Source organism: Hirundo rustica, chromosome Z (genome assembly GCF_015227805.2).
Source record: "Hirundo rustica isolate bHirRus1 chromosome Z, bHirRus1.pri.v3, whole genome shotgun sequence".
Lineage (NCBI taxonomy): Eukaryota > Metazoa > Chordata > Aves > Passeriformes > Hirundinidae > Hirundo > Hirundo rustica.
In genome coordinates, this window is record NC_053488.1 from 8,499,968 (window position 1) to 8,519,935 (window position 19,968).

General features: G+C 39.8%; 1 protein-coding gene across 4 annotated transcripts in view; it reads right to left on the reverse strand.

The window, feature by feature from the left end:
- MAST4 (microtubule associated serine/threonine kinase family member 4) overlaps positions 1-19,968 on the reverse strand; it is a 278,078-nt gene that overhangs the window by 125,979 nt on the left and 132,131 nt on the right. For 2 of the 4 annotated variants that reach the window (XM_040089245.2, XM_040089244.2), the window contains exon 1: positions 5,555-5,853. The exons of 1 other annotated variant lie outside the window; for it this stretch is intronic. In XM_040089245.2, the coding sequence (XP_039945179.1) occupies positions 5,555-5,601 (47 nt within the window). In that variant the 5' untranslated portion in view covers positions 5,602-5,853. Of the gene's footprint in view, positions 1-961; positions 1,043-5,554; positions 5,854-19,968 lie in introns of those variants that run through there. One more of the 4 variants, XM_058423984.1, reaches the window with a different exon arrangement.

Here is a 19,968-nt window from a genome sequence, read left to right on the forward strand (position 1 = left end):
ATTCTCACAGTAACAAGTGAAACCTCTGACCAAAATTAAAAGTGGCTTGGTTTTGCTTTTTTTAAATCCATGAGGGATTGATAACTTATTAGTAACTCATTTTAAGAACTACTTTCCCTATGGAGCAGAATCTCAATGACTGACACCGATGAGATCCCTGACAAGAAATTTAACTTCCTTCATTAAAAAGAAAATAAGGAAGGAAAAGAAGTTTTTCTGCATCAGAAACATCCTTCAATTATTATTGATTATAATATTACATAATAGGAAGGATTAGAAAGCATTCTTTATCACTTAATGATTTTATGATCTCATGAAGAGAGAGATCTACCTTTCTGACTAGTGCCAGTTCTGACCAACTACCTTTCTGACAAGTGCCAAAAAAATTATTCCGATGAACAAACATGGAAGTAGAGGAAAGAAGAGGGTGAAAAGGATGTTGTATGTGGCTGTATCTAGAACATTACTGAAACAGAAGTGAAGCTTAAAATCCTCCTAGTCCTGAGGACAAAACAGACCTACCGATTTACTGAATATGACTTTGTGTTGTGAATCAACTCACTAAGCACACTACTAGCTCTCATTTAAGCAAAACGTAACCATGCGTTTCATGAATCACCCTCATTTCTGAACGCACCTTAAACTTCTCATGTAACAGAATACAATCTGAAGTATGATCACAGGAAGCAAACTATAAAATTTCAGATACACTCCTAAGCAGTCAAAGCAACACAGATTATACATCAATATCTTGAGGGTCTGTATTGGGTTTTAAAATACTGATTATCCTGGGGTTTTTTCCCATGAAATACTTACCTTCAGAACAGCATCTCGTCTAGTAAAACGTGTTTTGGATTGCAGAGACATTATCTTTTTTTTCAATTTTCCTTTTGCAATATGTTCTGATCATTAGGTTTTGGATGCAGAAGAAAACATCAACAATGGAAGTTTACTTGCTTACCTCCAAAAATGAAAAGCGAACAGAGGGCTGCATGGACTGCAGGGGCTTGTTGGGGTTGGGCTCAGGCTCCTTGGGGTGAGACTGCAAGTTAAAATAATGTCATCTCTAGTGAACAGAAAGTTTAGCAAGAGTTGCATGTTTTAGTGTAGGAATTATGAAAGGAGTTTCGGTTAGAACCAAAACATGACCATCCTCCTGAATGAAGTGATTGACAACAGCCACACAGGTTTTGACTTGAGATGAAATTGATTTAAATAAAAATAAATATGAGAACTGGTGTTGATGCATATGCTTGACTACGTTAGACTTCCTCCAGAAATGATACTCATCTACAAAGTCCCAAGAGTAGTGAAACATGGTAACTCTTTTCAGACATCTAACCAAACAGAATATGCAACTAGGGCACTTTTTTCCTCTTAAAGAATCTTGAGGGGCAGGGGGTTTAAGTTTTTTATATGCAAATCAGATTTATTAAAACAAAAGGAAAACTAAAACTGATGATAAACTTCCATCAGCAATAGGAAAATTTTAACAAAAAATTCCAGTTTGAGAGCCTAAAATTTGCACACTAACTGAAAATTTTAAGTGCTCCAGTTAGCACTTCAATTTCATGATGAAATGTCTCCTCACAAACACCAAGTTCTTCTTCTTGGTAATCAAATATGGATATAAACAATTCATCCATAAAATCCTTACTTGAGCATTTGATTTCAAAGGTGCCTTCAAGAAGTTGCCTCAAGCACATCTCCATTCAAAAGGTTTCTCAAAAAAACAGCTGGCCACTGCCAGATTTCAGAGATTCTCTTTTAAAATATATTCATGCTATCATATGCACATTTCCCCATAAAACTCATAAGAAAGCTTCTTTTAAAAAACATGCTTATAGCATGCCTCTCACTGCAATTTGCTTTAGCTATCTGTCAAAAAAAAAAAAAAAAAAAAAAAAAAAAACCAAACTGCACAGACTGAGTGAAGGCAGAAGCTTATGTGGAATTTTTTTTCAGCTCATCTTCACAAAGATTTGTCCTGCTTTGTAACAGACCCTTGCAGCCAGACAATGCTAGCACTTCTGTCCTGATCCCAGTGGAGATGCAGATGACCAATATGCTTAGCACAGATAAGGTCCAGTTCATATTTTAACTGCGTAACGCTTTCCTAGATATTAATGATCTGCCTTCAAAATCTTTCAAGGTGGATACCTGATCCAGGTTTTTTGAACATTTCAGCAGGAGGAACAGATTAGGAACACAATTTTGACATTTTTGCAAATTTTTCCTATTTGAGATGCCTTGGAGAAGGCACGAAGCTTGGCAGAGACATGCACACTGAGACAAGAACGGGCCTGCAGGTAATTCTTGACAAGGCTACTGTTTATGGGTAAATTCCTCTGGCTGCTGACTGTGCCTTTATAATTTCTGAACGAGGTGCACAGAAGAGCACCAGCAGCTCCTCTGTGTACAAGCTAGTTTGGTTTCAACTGCAGACCACCTGTGCTAGCACAACAATGCCTCTGAGCTGACAAGATCCATTATGAGAAAATAGCTCAATTTATGACTTTGAAAACACTGAACACTGAACACTTTGAAAACTGAACCCAGATTCACACCGGTCAGCCCATGCAAGCCTGCAGGAAAAGGTGTGGATCAGCAGGCAGATTTTAGCTGTTCCACTGGGGCAGTCTCTGTTGCCTTACACTGCACTGACCTACAACAACACACACTGGAAGGATCACTGTTTCTGTATGATCAGTACAGTACAGACTTGTAAAAACTGCTTTTTGTACTTCTACGCTTTACCTGCTCTATCTCCTCATCTCCACTGCAGCAGAGCTGGTAGTTTGTCCCCAGTTGTCCCCTTTTTGCCCATCAGTCAGTTAGGGCCCCGGCTGTAGGCTGGGAAACGATCCAGTGCCGCACAGTCAGTGCTCGCACTGCGGTTCCTGGGGGCACTGCAAGGTAAGATGTGGAGGCAGGCCATGCAAACCACCACCAGCCCTCATCGGGACCAGAAGCAGTGAGGGGAAGCTGGAACTGATCCAAAGACAGCCCAGGGGGAGGGAGAAGAGAACTGGCACCAACTGGCCAAAAGCAAAGGGCAGAGCAAACAGACAGCAAGGGGACTCCTATGGAATAACAACTGGGGACACGGAAACTCCTAAAGCCAGAATGGGTAAAAGGAGAGGAAAAAAACAGCTCTGGCATTGATTAAGAAGAATATATTCATTTCAAACCCCATATAAGATCCCTAATTCACCTTGCCGTGAATAAATCCTAGAAATACTCTACGGCAAAGGGCATCGCCCTTCTACTGGACAGCTCACACACAGCAAGTGAAGTCCTACACTGGCTAGGCAGCTACTCATATTCTTCCTCATTTTCACTGTTGTAACACATCAGAGTCTCAGTAACGGCAGAGACTGAGGGCATCCAATATCAGATGTGCTCATACTATGGATCTAAAAATTTCCATCGAGCGATGATACTGGTGTGTCAATCCAGTTCTTCTTCAGAGCTTGCTCTTCAGCTTTGCTTTTTCAAGACCTATGAAAACCTGTTAAAACAAATTACCACAGTGCATGACAGGCAGCCTTACTTCTTACACTTACTAAATTTGGAATGCTTTATTTTGGATTTAATATTCTTTCAAGAAGCTTTTTGCAAGTAATGAATATAAAGTAGACAGACTATAATTGTTTCTCAGGGAGACAACATAATTCTAGTCCCAACATTTAAACTTTACTGAAAGAAAATTCATGAGACTCAGAGTGCGAGGAATAAATTGGACTTTTTCCTCCCCCTAGATGTGCTCCTTTTCAAATGATTGCAATTAACAGTTCGGGAGACATGATTTAAGTCTGCATTGACTCAACTCTGGTAAATCATGAGAGAATGACTCTATGGAAATTATGTGCTAGCAACCAAAATATGGTATTTTCTTTTTCCTGCAGGTAAATCAAGTTCAAAAAGTAGCAAGTGTGATGACAAAAGTAATTCAAATATATGGAAAAAGTAAATATATCCAGACAACATTTTAACAAAAACAATGATCAGTACTGAATTTAAAATATAACTATTAATGTTATCATTATTAAGCAATTTAAAAATATGGCAAAGCAAGTGTAATTATGTTAGTTACTGTGAAAAAGGAGGAAGCAGTAAACAATTACTTCATATTATTAAAACACATACATACATTGAAAAACATGAAACCTTCTTGGTCCTTTGCAGCTAGTGATGTTATTCTCACATGATGATTACATAATTCAGTGAAGATTGATTTTAAAATATTTAAATTGCCACATCTCAAAAGAAGTATAATTATCAATTATTCATGGAAACCATTTTAATGAGATGTCTGATAAGACCCCTCCTCCAAAACTCATGAGGAATTAGTAATGCTGGCTTTTTCAGAAAAATATCCAGAGCTCAGCCTGCCCACAGCTAACTCTCACTCCTCTTACCAGAAGATGCCTGACTGAAATGCAGAATTTCTGAGACATTTTACCAATGCAGTTCTGGGGAACCAGCATGACATCTACATTTGTTCCTTGGAATAAAGTGCTCTGTCACCTTCTTGTGATTATTAGAATAAATTATTTGCTACACTCCACACTTACCTATAGACCTCTCTTTAACACATGGCAGATGCCAGAGATAATACCTTCCATAGCTAAATAACTTTACCGCAAGCATCTGCAGCATTCAGGGTTTTGCTGTTTTTTTTAATCCAGCAAGAATGGGGCAGTCCCAGGGAATAGTAAAGGATCTGACGTAACCATATCTATTTACCTAGATAAAATTAGCAAGTTCTCATGGTGGCTGTAACATGCATACATACATGCCTACATGTCAGTGTAAACTACAGGTATGTATATATGTATAGAAATAAATATCTGGCTTTGACTAACATATCTGGGGTAAACATATGCGGGCATTTATGAATAAAAGACTACATTTACTATCACTATACATTAAAATTACATGTTTTCATTTAGGTACTCTCTAAACAGCTGAAAGCACATGAATTACTTAATCAGTTTTAAGCGAGTATAAGTAAACACACTGCTAAATTAGGTAAACATACTTACTACAGAAACTATCAGGAATCCTCCAGAATGTCAATACAGGTCATTAGTGCAGTTATGTACGTAAAATACATCTTGTTCCTGATGAATTTTCACAAACAGCATTTTCATCATGCATTAATCTCTCGCAGTGCTCTCTATTATTCAGCACAGAAAGAGGCCTTTGTAAAAGGCAGCACAGGGATAAACAAACAGCAACAGAGAGCTGAAGAGAAAGACATGGCCTACTGAAAGATTCTTCCCCTACAAGCTGACAGGATGCTTCATGCACTGAGATTCAGTAACTTTAAATATGCAGAAACGCTTTCTTTCCAAACACACTGCAATATCCTGGCTCCAGGCTCACACATTTGCTGAAACCAACTGCAATGCATTGAAAACGTGTTCCTTCAACCTGGAGCTGCAGTGCTCCCAGGCTGTCAACACAAACGTTTGCTAAAAGCTCCTGACTGCACAAAAGCCGGCATCATGCAGAAACCATCAAAATATTAAAGACAGACAATACTTACTCCAAGGTCAGCCCTGGAATTTGTAGCCTTTCCCGCTGGGCTTTCATTGCTGTTATGTGTTACCAGACTCTATTGTAATCATGACACACATTCACCGGCAGCATTCTGGCGATGACAGAGAGCCAAATGAACCACTATAAAGGAATGGGCTAAGGATCTCTTGGGGGCGGGGGGAGGACCACAAGTTGAGGTCCTTCCACCTCTAGCTGTCACGAAGAGCCGCAGGCTGCCTCTCTCAGGTTAGTGGCAGCGCATGCCGCGCCGCTTTAGCGGAGCGAACGGCACCTTCAGTTGTGCACATCAAGTAATTCATCCCCGGAATTCCGCAGCAGCAGCCACTGCGCCGACACACACTCTCACACACACACACACACACACACACACACACACACACACACACGCTGCACCTCGGAGGATGCAGTGGTCCCCCTCGCTACACCAGCTCACCGCGCAGAACAGACGCTATGCTTAACACAGTTTCCCCTGGCAAATGTCCAACGTTCGCCACCCCCCTCCGATCCTGCCAAATAGGATTGAGCCATCTTCTTTAAGTGACATTATCCCTTTCTGTGGTAAACAGACAGTTTCTGCAGTCATAAAATAGCAAACTGCTGAAAGCAGGCTCTTCTCCTTTAATGGAGAAAATTAATTGTCAAGGCTTCTCAGAACAAATATATTCTTTGTAACACAAAGGTTAATACAAAAGGAGAAGTCATCATTTGGTTTTGTCACATCTGCACCTGAATTTTAAAGGGAAATCATCTATAGTTGATATTAAGCGTGAGAGCCAAATCTAGCAACTGCAGAAAAGTCTAATTATTTCAGTATTAAAGGTAGCATCACTTAGAAGTAAACCACTACACAACACTTTAAATAGACGGTTTAAGATCAGTGCTGATATGTGGGATTTTGGCTATAATTTAATTATATTTAATTTTTAAGCACTGTCTCTTATTCTGAGATTACAGTTTTAATAAATACATACTGTGAATTGTTCCATGAGAAATAGAATTTCTTTCAATGCTCTACAAAAGACCAGAAAAGCAAAGTGCAAGTACTTATTTTTAGTAATTTTAGAGCTAGAATATTTTATCTCACCCACCCACTTTTCCTGTATACAATATAATAAAGCCAACCTCATGATTTTATTTTTGCTAAAGCTCTGGACCCGCTCTGTGGATGGATGACTTCTAGAGACTAGTCAAAAGACAGGACCAGATGAAGCTGCTGCTTTTTGGGTCCTTAGAAGGAATTTTGGAAGACATTAGTGAGTTCATAGGTACTAGGTTTCAGAGACAGAGGGAAATCCTCTAGTTATGGAAACTGTTGAACTGGATTTGGTGAACTTGATTGTTTTTTCAACCACACAGTAAAAAAGAATAATTGAAATCTCAATTACATCTCTTATACTGCCTACATATTTCTATTGGAAGGTATTTTAAATTTATGTTATATATTATTCTGGAGCCTTCATTTGAAGACATTGGAAACAAACCTAAAGGATACACGGAACTATGCATTTGAATTTTTAGAACATAACAGACACCTGGATTCTGAATGTTAACCTGAGGTCCCAGCAAGCATCCTGTAAGCAATCCCTGTAAGGAAATTCTAAATTCTCCTATTTCTCAAAAGAAAGAGAAAGAATGAAATTGACGAGTTAAATTCCAGCTCACTAAACACATAGATTTGCAAGGGTGAAAAGATCAGTTAGGTGCCCAACTCTGAACGGCACTTTCAGACATGTTTTTCAAATTCTACTCAGAACACAAGCAAAGCATCAATTTTTGAAGATATTCTCAAATTTGAAAAAGACAGTACAAGAATCAACTATCTAACAGTCAAACAACTCTGACACAAACTATCTGGTGAAGCTGCCATGCCTCCAGGCTCTTTTTCATTATTGAGTTTGGAGACAATCAGGTAAGAACAAAAACTCAACAAGAGAGCACCAGAGTGTAGGCTACTAGAGCCACAGGTCCATGGCTCTCCTCTAGCTGCCAAGAACAGGCAGCTCCCTATTCCCACTGCGCAACACCTCTCAAACCAACATCTGTTCCTTCAAAAACCCTTTGATAAAAGTATCTTTTGTTCATAATACTTCTTCAGTTGCTGAAAAGTTCCATTTCTGGTGGAGAAAGAAAATTTTGACAGGTAAACTGTGACTGTGTGCACACCAGACAAGCACAATTTGAGTTAAGCTTTAAAGGCTGTTCACAGGGCTTAACTTCGTGGATGCTAACCTTTAGCTTCATTCTGTTAGCTATGTAAGCACACGCACACGTAGCACCCAAGTACTATCAGTTGTCCTAGAAAACTGTTAACTTTTTGTTGAAGGCACAAAGAGTAGGAGACATCATTAATACTCCAAGGAGGACAGCCAACTCCCTTGAAGCAGGATGGCACCAGAACTATTTCTGTAAACAAACTAGCAAAAGGACTAGCTCTGGAGGTGAAGGTATGCTTCCATCAAAACTGCAATAGATTACACACTACTTCCAAAAGGCAAGGTGAACAGAGGTCCACGACAAAGGCACTTGTTTTGTTTGTTTTCTCCTTCACGTGCAAAGCAATAGTCTGTCACTAAACACTACTTTGTGAAACACTACAATTGAACATCTAGTGCATTTTACCTGCAGGAAGACAATATTAGCAGCTTGTCTTGTCTAAAAGGAAACTGAGTGGGACTGGCAGTTGGGTACAGGCACTTAAACATAAACAATTGCATCTAAGGGCTATTTTGTGACCATGATAAATCTTTCCTGAGCTGACTCATGCAAGCACCTTGCATTACATTAATGGAAAATTATTCTAAACTGAGACTGAGCCGTAGCTTGACTTTGAAAATTCCTCTTCGATACATTTTCCCTGATCCAGAAAGAAGTTTAGAAAATCGTGATTTACTGAAAAAGAGACATGAAACCAGAGTACGACATCAAATTTTTCTCACTGTTGCAGTCTTACAGTTAATAATAAACAGGATCTGCTTCATGCATTTGGGAACAAAAAACTGCAGCAATTTAATTATATAAAGCCTTGCAAGTGAAACCTGATTTCAAGTTTGACCCAAACATCTTGTTTGCTCTTAATTTTGCACTGCTTAGGTTTCATCTCACCAACACAGAGTTGAGGATAGAAGCGAAAGTCAGCAAGAATGCTTAATGTTCCTGCAAAAGGTAAATGTGGATTAACCTGAAAATTCTGGCAGATGTTGCCTATATTGACCTGACTTCTGTAAAGATAATGTCTCATCTGGAAAGAATTCCAAACAAAAAGTCACTCACGGCACCAAAGGGCTGTAAGCATTGTGTTCCTTTGCAAATGCAAATCCTGGTGTCCCCTGAGCTAGTTCAAGACTGAATTTAAAAATCGAGAGGTAGGAAAACATAGCTCAAATTATTAATTTACATTTTTAATGAGGTCTGTCCGGTTTAATAATCTCAGACACCTAGTTAAAACCAAGCAAAACCAGAAAAGCTCAGAGAAATGTTTATTTCCTTGAAACACAAACGGGAAAAATGTTACTTCCCTAGCACAGTTATTAATGTCATATGTTTTCAAAGCCCCTCTCTTCTGCAGATGTTGACTATTCTTGCTTTTTCCTTTTAAATAATGGTAACACAATAATACCACTGACAATGCAGCTGCCCTGGCTTCCATTATTCAGTAGCATTCAACAACAATTACACAAATATAATTAACAAGTCAATGCATCCTTTGGTTCCGCATGTACCCTTGGCTAAGGTATTTATGCTTTCCAGAGGTATTCTAGGGTTAGTAACCAACTCTCAAAGAACAACTACACCTTTCCCTCGATGGCCTTCAACAACAGATTACTTCATCAGAGTTTCTGTTACCTAATCTGTTTAGCACACCAATTCACACATTCATTCATTTCCAGCAAGCATAGCTGCTTCACTGCTATAGCACAATAGCTTATAAAGAAGTTCTAGCAGGAATGATGCGGAAGCAGTTGAGTTCAACACTGCTTCTGGGCATTAGTGAGATACAAAACACAGCACAAGAGAAATGGGGTGGAAAAACACAATTTCTTTTTACAGTCTTTCAACACAGAATGCCTGGATGTATTATAACTACACAAAAAAAAAAGTCTGAAATGTGAATCTTCCCATTTGTTACCTCCGCCTGAAGTTAACATACTGACCAACACAATGTGTACAAAGCAAACCTCATGCTTTAGCTATCTGCCAGAAGGCACCAAAAAGTACTCTTCATACTAATCTAACTGGCCAGTTTATTCAGGGTTGTTTGGCTACTTCCTACATTTGCCATTAGTATTTGAGATAAGTCACAGCTAAGGAAGCAATACCAGATGGTGAAAGCAACCCTTTTCCTTAGATCCCTGTCTGGTATGTCTCACTCATATGCTCAAACTCACAAAAAATGCCCGATTTGCAATTGCAAGGAGTATTTCCTCTCGGTCAGTTTACATAAGGAGGAGGAGGTGGGCTGTCCTGTTGGTTTCCCTGGCGAAGGCAGGAGGCGGATGCGAATGACAGAAGGTGTCTAACATTCACGCACACCCAAAAGCTCAGTTCGCACAATGGGCTCAGCATGGCAGGCAGAAACAAATTCCTTGTCACTGCAGGGCAGTGGGTGGATTTTGGTAGAATCTGCATGTCAATGGGTTATCTGTGTTCAATACATGCCAGCACAGAGCACTATGAACCCCCAGGGTATGGCATGACTCTCTGGTGCGCCACAACAGAAAGCCATACCAGACAACCTCCTTCCAGCCCTAAGTCATGTTAACGTCATGGATCTATTGACATTTACAGGCATACCCATAAATCTGGTATCAGTAAGCAATTTACAATAACACATTTTATTAATGTGTCACTGGAGTACACAGTAAAAGACAAGGTGGTCTTGCAAAACATGCCAGAGTCTATTTAGAGCTCTAACTCTTAAAATTCTGCAAGGGGCTTGTTTTAAAATTATACTTCTAGAAAGCACTCTATTAAACTCAAATATATTTTAATAACTTTAAATAAATTATTTGTGTATTCTGCTGATAGCCCTATGGTATTGTCTGTATTACCAAAAAAACTGAATGTATCGAAAGAATTTTATAAGCAATGTTAATTAAACATTAGAAATAAATCAACTGCTCTAAGTTAACCCAGCAACTGGTCATCACATTGAACATCTTAACTAAAACCACTGATCCTAAAACATTGCAGACAAAAGGAATCAGTAAACATCCACCAGCCAAGATCTGGCAAAATCTCTCCACAACTCTCACTCACTTCCATTCCTCCACAATGAGTTTCAACAGGTAGTTCTTAAACCTTCCCTACAGCCAGGACAACCTCCTTGTGTGTAGAACAAACGTATTTTAGATAAAGCAGGACTCATACTGACTGGTCCTGCAACTTTGAGAGTTCAGAAGATATCTAAAAATAACCAAGGTATGTGGCCAAAGAATGAGAGAAAAAGTTCACTGTTCTTTGTCTAAGTATCATCTGAACTGTTACTACAGATGACACCAGCAAGAGGTGCTAAGAGGGCTTAGCAATCTGTTAAGGCAGCCTTCTTCATATCCACCAACCAGGGTCCCATCTCTCTTGACTAGGCAGCATCATTTTCACACCTGCTTGCACAATCTCAAAAATAACACCCCATACAAAATCAATACAATGGAACAGCATGCCCTTTGACTTTTTTTTTAATATGGAAAACTCCCAGAGCAGCTACTTCAGATTTAGACAATCTCCTACTATATTTCACTCTTATACTGTAAGGAAAAAAAAAAAAATTGGAGAGCAATAAAAACAGCTCAACCAATAACGTCTCTTGTCAACAGACTTTAAGCTAATACTAAAACTGTAAGAAGCTTGAAAAATTACATGTTAATAATAATTATGATCTCAATCTGCACTGCCTCTCATGAACAAAAAAGCATTAAAAAATTAGAGGCAAAAATAGATAGACTTTTTGAAGACTTCTACACTACACAAGGTTTAAACAGTTGCTCTTTTCAAAGACTCTTGTTACACAGCAATAACCCAAACCCAGGCTCTTAATGAGCATTTGTTTATCTGGTCTTCATTTAAGCTATATTTCAGTGCTAATTGATATCATTTAACTTTCCTGTGTATATTTTCTCATCAGAAGAATGAGAATGTAAAGAAACTTGAAGATGTAAAAACGATTTATCAAACAGTTTTTTAAGATCATGATGGTATCTAAATATCTCCTTTGAAAAGTTAAAACACAAGTAGGAAATTTCATGATTCCACACTCCTGCCTGCAGCAGGATTCTCCCAAAACCTTACACCCATCTATCAATAATTAATATATATCTACAGTTACCAAGCTCTGTTCTGGCTGGTTGGTAATGGATTCCTTGTTAAGACCCTATCATGCACACAAATACATATATGCTTGCAGAAGAGGCTTCCCAACAATTCTGTAAGGATACCCCATGTATGCTTCATTTTTTTCTTTCTTTTTTTTTTTTTTTAAAATCACCTTCTGGTTCTCTTTGTCATTAAATAAACAGGCAAGTGCTCCAAATGGAGGTCAGCAGCTAAAAGTGAGCCATCAGTCTTTCACAAAAAAAAAAAAAAAAAAAAAAAAAAAAAAAAAAAAAAAAAAAAATCCTCAAGAAGTTTGAAGCTTGTCTTTTTTTTTTTTTTGATGTATCTTATGCTTACACAAAGCCCTGTACACATTTCCACAGGGAATTCTGTCATTACAGACAAGTACAAATGAGTTACGCAGTCACCATGAGATAGTATTATCTTCCAACATAGCAGACTCTTAATATATGGAATCAAGTTTCAGAAGAAAGTTTGAGCAAATAATCCCATGGACATAATGACCATTTATAAAGAGAGCTAGAAAAGTCAAGCAGTCATACTTTCATTCCCCAAGAGAGGTTCATTATACCTATAATACCCCTGCTGTTCCAGTCAGATTTTTGTCTCATTTGTTCTTAAAAACTGACAGCAATTTCACAACACTCCCCGGTATGCACTCCTCTGCTACATAGTTTAGACACTGCTTCAACCATACATCTTGCTGTATACCCCAATAACAGAAATACCCCAATAACAGTATACCCCAATAAGAGAAAATACTCTTACTCCCTACTCATGGCAGATGAGTAGTTTCACACTGGAAGACTTCTATGAACATCCCTCAGCCTTTCTTTTTCTAAAATAAATAACCAGCACAGTAAATATTTTTCCACATACCATGCTGAATTTTCAAAGTAGCTGAGAGTCGTCAGCTGTTTCCAGCTGATCCACCTCAATACAAAGCACTCCAATATAAGGCCTTCTAAGTTCTGTGTGGGATAGAATAATGCTGCATGGTTTGCAGCTCAAGATACCCACTGCCCTCCAACAGCAACTGTGGTACCTTAAACCTCACAGATCGCTTCTGAAAACTAACACCTATTCAACTATCTTGCATATCTGCAGTATTTTCTGCAAGAGGAAGAAATTCTGTTTTACTCAGTTTATTTTCTCTGGGTTGTCAGAATGGTTTTGAAACCCCATACTGTTCCTCAACATACTTGCACTCTTCCCAGCTTCTTGTCTGCTGCAAACTTCATAAACATCATCTATTCTATTACAGCCAGTCAATCACGTTTATTACACCTGCAGCCCAGTGTAATCTAGTGCTTAGTGTTTCTACCCTATAAGCAACACAGAAAAAGGCTCTTGAGAGTGACAATATCCCCACTGCATGCCTTCACCCCACCACAACACTTTTGCTGGTGTGGCTTACTGGTAAATTCTGACTTAAAAAAAAAGCCAGCAAACTTCTGATTTATAGAGCAAGAACCTAAATGCTTTCTGGATTTAGATATATGTGGGTATATTCTTGGTACTTCTGACAGGCACGTCAACCGTAAAAACAGCCATATTTTTAAATGCAAATGAAAACACTTTACATTTCTCCTAGCAGAATCTAGGAGACAAGCATTCACAAAATATGACAATGATCTGTAAAAGCTCATTTTCAGCAGCATCTCAATGACACTAAGAAGAATCACAGAACAGCTGAGTCTGGGTTTCAAGGCCATACCTGTGCATGAATGTAAACATGGCTGATTTAATCCCATTTCCATCACATACTGTGTTGAAGTGTGGTATGTGTCCAGTCACCTGATGGTGAAGTAATACCATGAAGCAGAGGGGAAAAAAGCGTTCCCAATGTCCATGTTCCCTGTACAACTTTTACAAAAGCACTAGAGAGCTTTTCCATTGAGGCTAGAACAGCAGGAACTTGATTGTTTACAGCAGCATGCTCAGCCCCGTGTCAGGAATACCTGCAATAGCATGTTTGTCTCCATACCATGGTAGCCTTCATTTCTCAGGGGCACGACCACACTAAACATTCATGAGTGAAGCCACTGGGACTGGAGGAAACGTGATTATATGCAATTACACTGCCTTTTGCACTGTGGCAGTCAACACACAATGAATATAAAGTAAGAAACTCCCTGTGTCAGCCTTTTAGACTCACTTGCTCCCTGTGGCAGTTCCCTGTGGCAGTTATCTGCTACCCTTTTCAGGCAAGCATGGCAATAATGCAGATCCACTTATCCCCAGCACCCTTCCTGACCTTTTCACATGCCTGTGAGATCTGTTGCAACACATCTCATTAAACCTCACAGGTCTAAGCTTGACTGGCTTGCTAGGAACAAATGTGCCAGAGGAGCGGAAGCCCTTCAACATTTGGGAGAAAACACAAGAGGACAGAGCCGGCAGAGGAGCGCACAGAGATGGAAGGAATGTGTGCTAATGCCAGGCTGGCTGCTGCCTTGACTCAGTGAGCAAAGACTCATTAAAGACTGCACAGAGACAGGGCTCACTGATTCACCCTTATGGAACAGAAAAGTATCATGCCAATGCAGTATGTTCCTTCTTCAAACCTACAAAAGAGATCTGCCCTGCTGCCATCCAACCCCCCTTCTCCTTTTCAGACTGCCACAGAAGCCACCCACCTTCCTGCTGCCCATGCTTTCTACTAAAGTAACCTATTCATCTTCTGCAAGCTCCAGTCTTTTGCTGAGCCACCAACCCCTCCACAGGAACTCCACGTGCTGCCAGCCCCTCGGCTTACTCCCAGGAGCCATATCCCATCCCCCCATACACAAAGCATTTAGCAACCTATTGGTTTCTGGCATGCCTATTCCCATAAGAAAACTACAACCACAGAGTGAGTTCTGTAAGCCTAAACCTTGTGTCAGGACCTCTGCCCTAACTCTCCACTGCTCTGTCCCAGAGAACATGTCTGCAAGGAAGGCACCTGACTCTACACAAAGGCTGAAAAGACAAGTGGAAAAACTACAGCAAAACAGGGCATGCAAAGGACTGCATTCAGTCAACAAAATTTTGTAAGACAGCATGATAACTCCATTTCCAGCCATTAAATTCCCCTAAGCATTTTCTGTACACTCCTGCTCAAAGCTTTGCTGCTTCAATGTACGCAGAAACACTGTAAACACCACCAGCCACTGGTTCAACAGGTAAAGCAAGATGTAAGTGCAGAACCCAGACACAGAGCGAGCAGTTCAGTGAAGGAGACCTTAAGCAGAAGAGGCTCTTAAGAGCCAGAGACTGTCACATGGGACAATCAAGAATATGAGGACAGCCACTTTGTCAGACCTCCATTCCATTATTCTTTTGTGCTTCACTTTGTCAGGTTGACTAATAAGGTTTTAGCATTGAACTGATGAGACCTTTACTGCTATTTCTTTGTAGAGATTCTGTTATTTTAGCACCTGGTCATCTGCTTTTACATCACATCTGCTTTCACATGGTTACTACCCATCAGCCATGAGACCTGGCCCTCAAACCAGGTTGAACCTCATGCATTATAGAATAATTTTTTGCATGCGTAAAAATATTTTAAACTACCCTACGGCACAAACATTTTTTACTTAAGGCAAAACTTGGAGGCACCTAGCGATTTGATTTTTCTTTGCTTCCACCAAGAATCATGTGACTCTCCCATCCTGGAATTATGCAGCATGCCTACAGAACCATAGCTTGACTCTACAGGCTGATTTAATTTTGCTTTTACACTGTGGCTTAGGTTTGGTCACTATCTTGAAAAATATTTACTTCAGATTAATTTTCATTCTTAACCCTGTCCTGTCCTTGCCTAAGTAGCTGAAACAAAATTCCAACAAGGCACAGCACACCCAGCACATCATGGAGAAACATGGTACCTGGTCACTTTACATTACTCAGACACCACAGCAGTCACAGAACAACAGGAGGTAGATGTAATGTTACACAATTAAGCTTTAAAGCATGATCACCTCATTTTCTGAGCATCATTTCTCCAGGAAGGCAGGTTATTTTTAAGAATTTTGTTATGTTCCTGAATAGTTTCCAAATACACAAAAAAAGTCACCACCATCATTGTCTGACTTTTTTTGCATGTGTAGACAAACGTTATATATATTGTTCACATACACAAATAGGTGAGCATGAACTTACCAGTAAAAGCATATTACAAAACTTTAAAATACCCTCAACATAGTATACATAATTTTTCACTGAAAAGGGACGTGATGAATTACATTAAAAGATCATTCCTTTTTCTAACACATGATGTGATAAATCATAAAAAGAGGAGGCAACTGGATAAAATCCACATATATACTAGTAAAATCTGAGTCCAGAGAAAACTGGAGATATAAATATATATAACAATATTAATATTGGTGTAAATGAAGCAGGGATGCAAATTTGTGTGTGCAAGCACCAAAAACCCCAACAATAAACAGAACAGCCTGTACCGTTAGCCAAGGACACAGCTAACAGCAATAAAATATCAAGGGACGTGTTGTTTACATCTAAACCAGCCCAGTGCTCTCCACAGCACAAAGGACTTGTTCGCAGAAGACCAAGCACTGACAACAGGAAGGTGGCAACAAGGCCACCCAGCATGCTGCATGAGCCACAATTCTCCCTGTTAGACCAGCACAACTTTTTTAAAAGAAGGAAACACAGACAATGAGCAGCACACTTACACAGAATTTATGGAGGCTGAAGTAAGCAAGATTGTGAGGGGAAAAAGGTCATGTTAAAGTAACTGTTGGTTCCTAAATTATACAGAAGACATAACCAAGTTTTTCACTGTCAATCACAAGGAATTAAAGAGAAGCCAGGGGGAAAAAAAATCACTCAGTGATAGCAGTAGAAAAGCCTTGAAAGCTGAGGACAGAAACAATGCTAGTGACTACACTGAAGAATATGCAACTTGAGAATCAAACACATGGAAAATATCTGCTGGAGCACAATCCATCCATACCAGAATGCAGAAATTCATTACCTGGCAACAAAAAATTAATCTACTCCATTCTTCAAATTTAAGATAACAGGTCACCTATGAACATAGCCAATTTTTATGATGTAGATATTTCTGTGCACACAGAAACTGGCAATCAAATTCCAGTTTCGTCCACCTAATGACAGGGGCCCCCGAGCTTGCTTTTTTTTTTTTCCACACCAAAAATCATTCCCCCTTTTTCTGCAAGAGTAACTGACAGTCCATATTTTTCATTGATTTAAAAAAAAAACTTTGTTACAAAATTGGATTTGACTTTCTTGAAACTTACTTAATCAAGCACCTAAGCAATTAGTGGTTTTAACTACTGTTTCTCTTGAATTCTTGGCTGGACACAATCTTATGTTGCTATTATCCAAGGGTATCAACTGTTTCACTGAAATGCATAAATTTATTCATGAAAATTCCGTGACCAACTTCAACATTAGAGTAAGCATACTAAATAATTGCTGGTACTTGAGTCCATAATTCATAATTACAGAAACTAGTTTCAGAACTGTAAGGAGAAGGACAGATCAGCAAAAGTAAATACACTAAAGCAATACATCTCCAAATCAAACAGGAACTGAAAAACAAAAGAAGACAGAAAGAGAACTGATTTAGTCTGGAAAAGTAAGGAATTTTGCTTCTAGGGTGTCGCTAGAGGACACGAGGAGAAAATGATACTCACACTCCAACTCCAGAACAAAAGAATACCTCTTTATTTTGATTACCTCGTCTATATAGATTCTGGTTAATGACCAGGGATTGGAGAACAAGGTCACCACTTCTCCATCCCACTGGCTGAAGTCAATCAATTGTCCCTCAGAGAGGAATGTGAAAAACAATCACTTGTTTATGTTACAAGCGGGAGAAGACTCCACTACAAAATGTAAACATTCACAGAAGGCTAATAGAACATGGCAACACTAGGATACTTAAGCCTTTACTGCTTAAGTAAAGGAGAACTGCCTGTAATTACTTACTTCTTATCTATTGCTGTTCCTGAAGGCTCCTCTCCTCAGAGAAGCCTGTTGCAAATTTTGTTTTAGGAGAAGAGCATTTTAAACTAGAATGTACGACTGAAAGCTCAGTACGATTTTTTTGCCACAACCTTTGAGTTCATGCCCTCTGTCTTATAGAAAAAGTTCTAATTTTTCTGAAATCCGCTTGTATGTAAGAAAACAAATCAGGATAAGGACATTCACATCTTAAATTCAGTGATGGAAACTCACCTGCTTAGCACACACTGAGAGACCATCTGTGGCACCCTACTTCAGCTAGATACACCATGAATGTCTAATGGATAGGGATATGTAGATGCTATCACGCATTCCCTAGTTCACAGGAGGATCTGTGTGCCTCACAAAGAGCAACACTTCATTAAATCTCTGTTTCTGAGTCTGGCTTAACATTAAACTCAAGTATCTTACTTGATACTACAGAATCAGAGAATAGTTTGAGTTGAAAGGGACCCACAAGGATTATCAGGTCAACTCTTAAAGTGAATGGCCCATACAGATATCAAACCCATAACCTTTGTGTTATTAGCACCATGATCTAACCAACTGAGCTACAGTTAGGGTTGGAAGTGTTTGGTGAAAATAAGCAATTCAATAAAAATATTCTACCAAGATATAAATAACCCATCTCCATTGTAGCAGTGTGTAAAAATATACTCCTGTTTAGCTTTCCAATGGACTTGCAAAGTGGGATACTAACAGCCATGCAGGTTTACAATCATGCTAAGCTCATATAAAGTCAGTTTTGCTGCCAGAGTCAGCCTGAGAGAAAGCTCCCATCTCTTCATCCTACCTCCAAGCCACTGCACCCTGCTGCCAGAAAGAAAGGCGTTTGTGTAGTTGGGCAATTCAGAATGCTGAAGAAACTGCATGAAGCTAGTTGCAACCTGGATTAATTCTGCCTGTGTCTCTAGGGAAGGACTTGTGCCAACACAGCCAGGGGGTGCTCCGAGCATGGAAAAGCTTACTTCTCAGTCAACCACAACTCTTTATCTCAGTTTATGCCAACTATGCTAAGATTGCTCACCCCTGAAATAGCTCTCCCTGTCCTGTTTAAAGCAGTGTCCTTGGCCTGACATTGGGTCTGAAGCTCCAAAAGATGGTGTGAGATGTGCCTACCTGGATCTGTTCAGGGCCTCTAGATGCCTATGCCAACGAAAACACAGGACTTTTCACACTTTGAAATTCATTCTTTATCTCAACATTTATATAATATGCAAATACAGCAGCCAACACAGTCCATGCACACAACCCCTGATGCCACAGCTATTGCTAATCTCAGCAGTATGAGCCCTTTTTAAATAAGCACTATTAAAGCAATTTTAAAATACTACTGTATTGGGTTTGCATGGCCAGATTTTAGTAGCAGGGGAGCTACAAGATTGCTTCTGTGAGAAGCTGCTAGAAGCTTTCTCTGTTTCTGGCAGATACAATCCCAGGCGACTCCAAGACAGACCTGTTGCTCACCAAGGCTGGGCCAATGAAATTATGTTAACACCTCTGTGGTAACAAAAAAGCATTGCACAGGTATAATTGCAGCCAGAGAAGAGCAGAGCAACAATATGCGAGAGGAACAGCCCTGCAGACACCAAGGTTGGTGAAGGAGGTGCTCCAGGGGCCAGAGCTGAGGTTCCCCTGCAGCCCGTGGTGCAGACCATGGTGAGGCAGCTGTGCCCCTGCAGCCCATGGAGGTCCCTGGGCATGCAGAGATCCACCTGCAGCCCCTGGAGGAGCCCCAGGCCAGAGCAGGTGGATGCCTGAGAGGAGGCTGTGAACCCATGGGAGGCTTGTGCCAGAGCAGAATCCCAGTAGGACTTGTGACCCTGTGGGGGACTCACAAAGGAGTAGGCTGAAGAAGTTCATGGAAAACTGTCTCCCACGAGGGGGACCCCATGCTGGAGCAGGGGAAGGACTCCTCTCCCCAAGCAGCAGGAACAATGTGATGAACGGACCACAACCACCATTCCCTCTATTCCTTTCCTCTATCTGTGCCACTGAGACAGGAAAGGAAGAGCCTGGGAAGGATGGAGTGGTGTGGAAAGATGTTCTCAGTATTTCTTTTACTTCTCATTA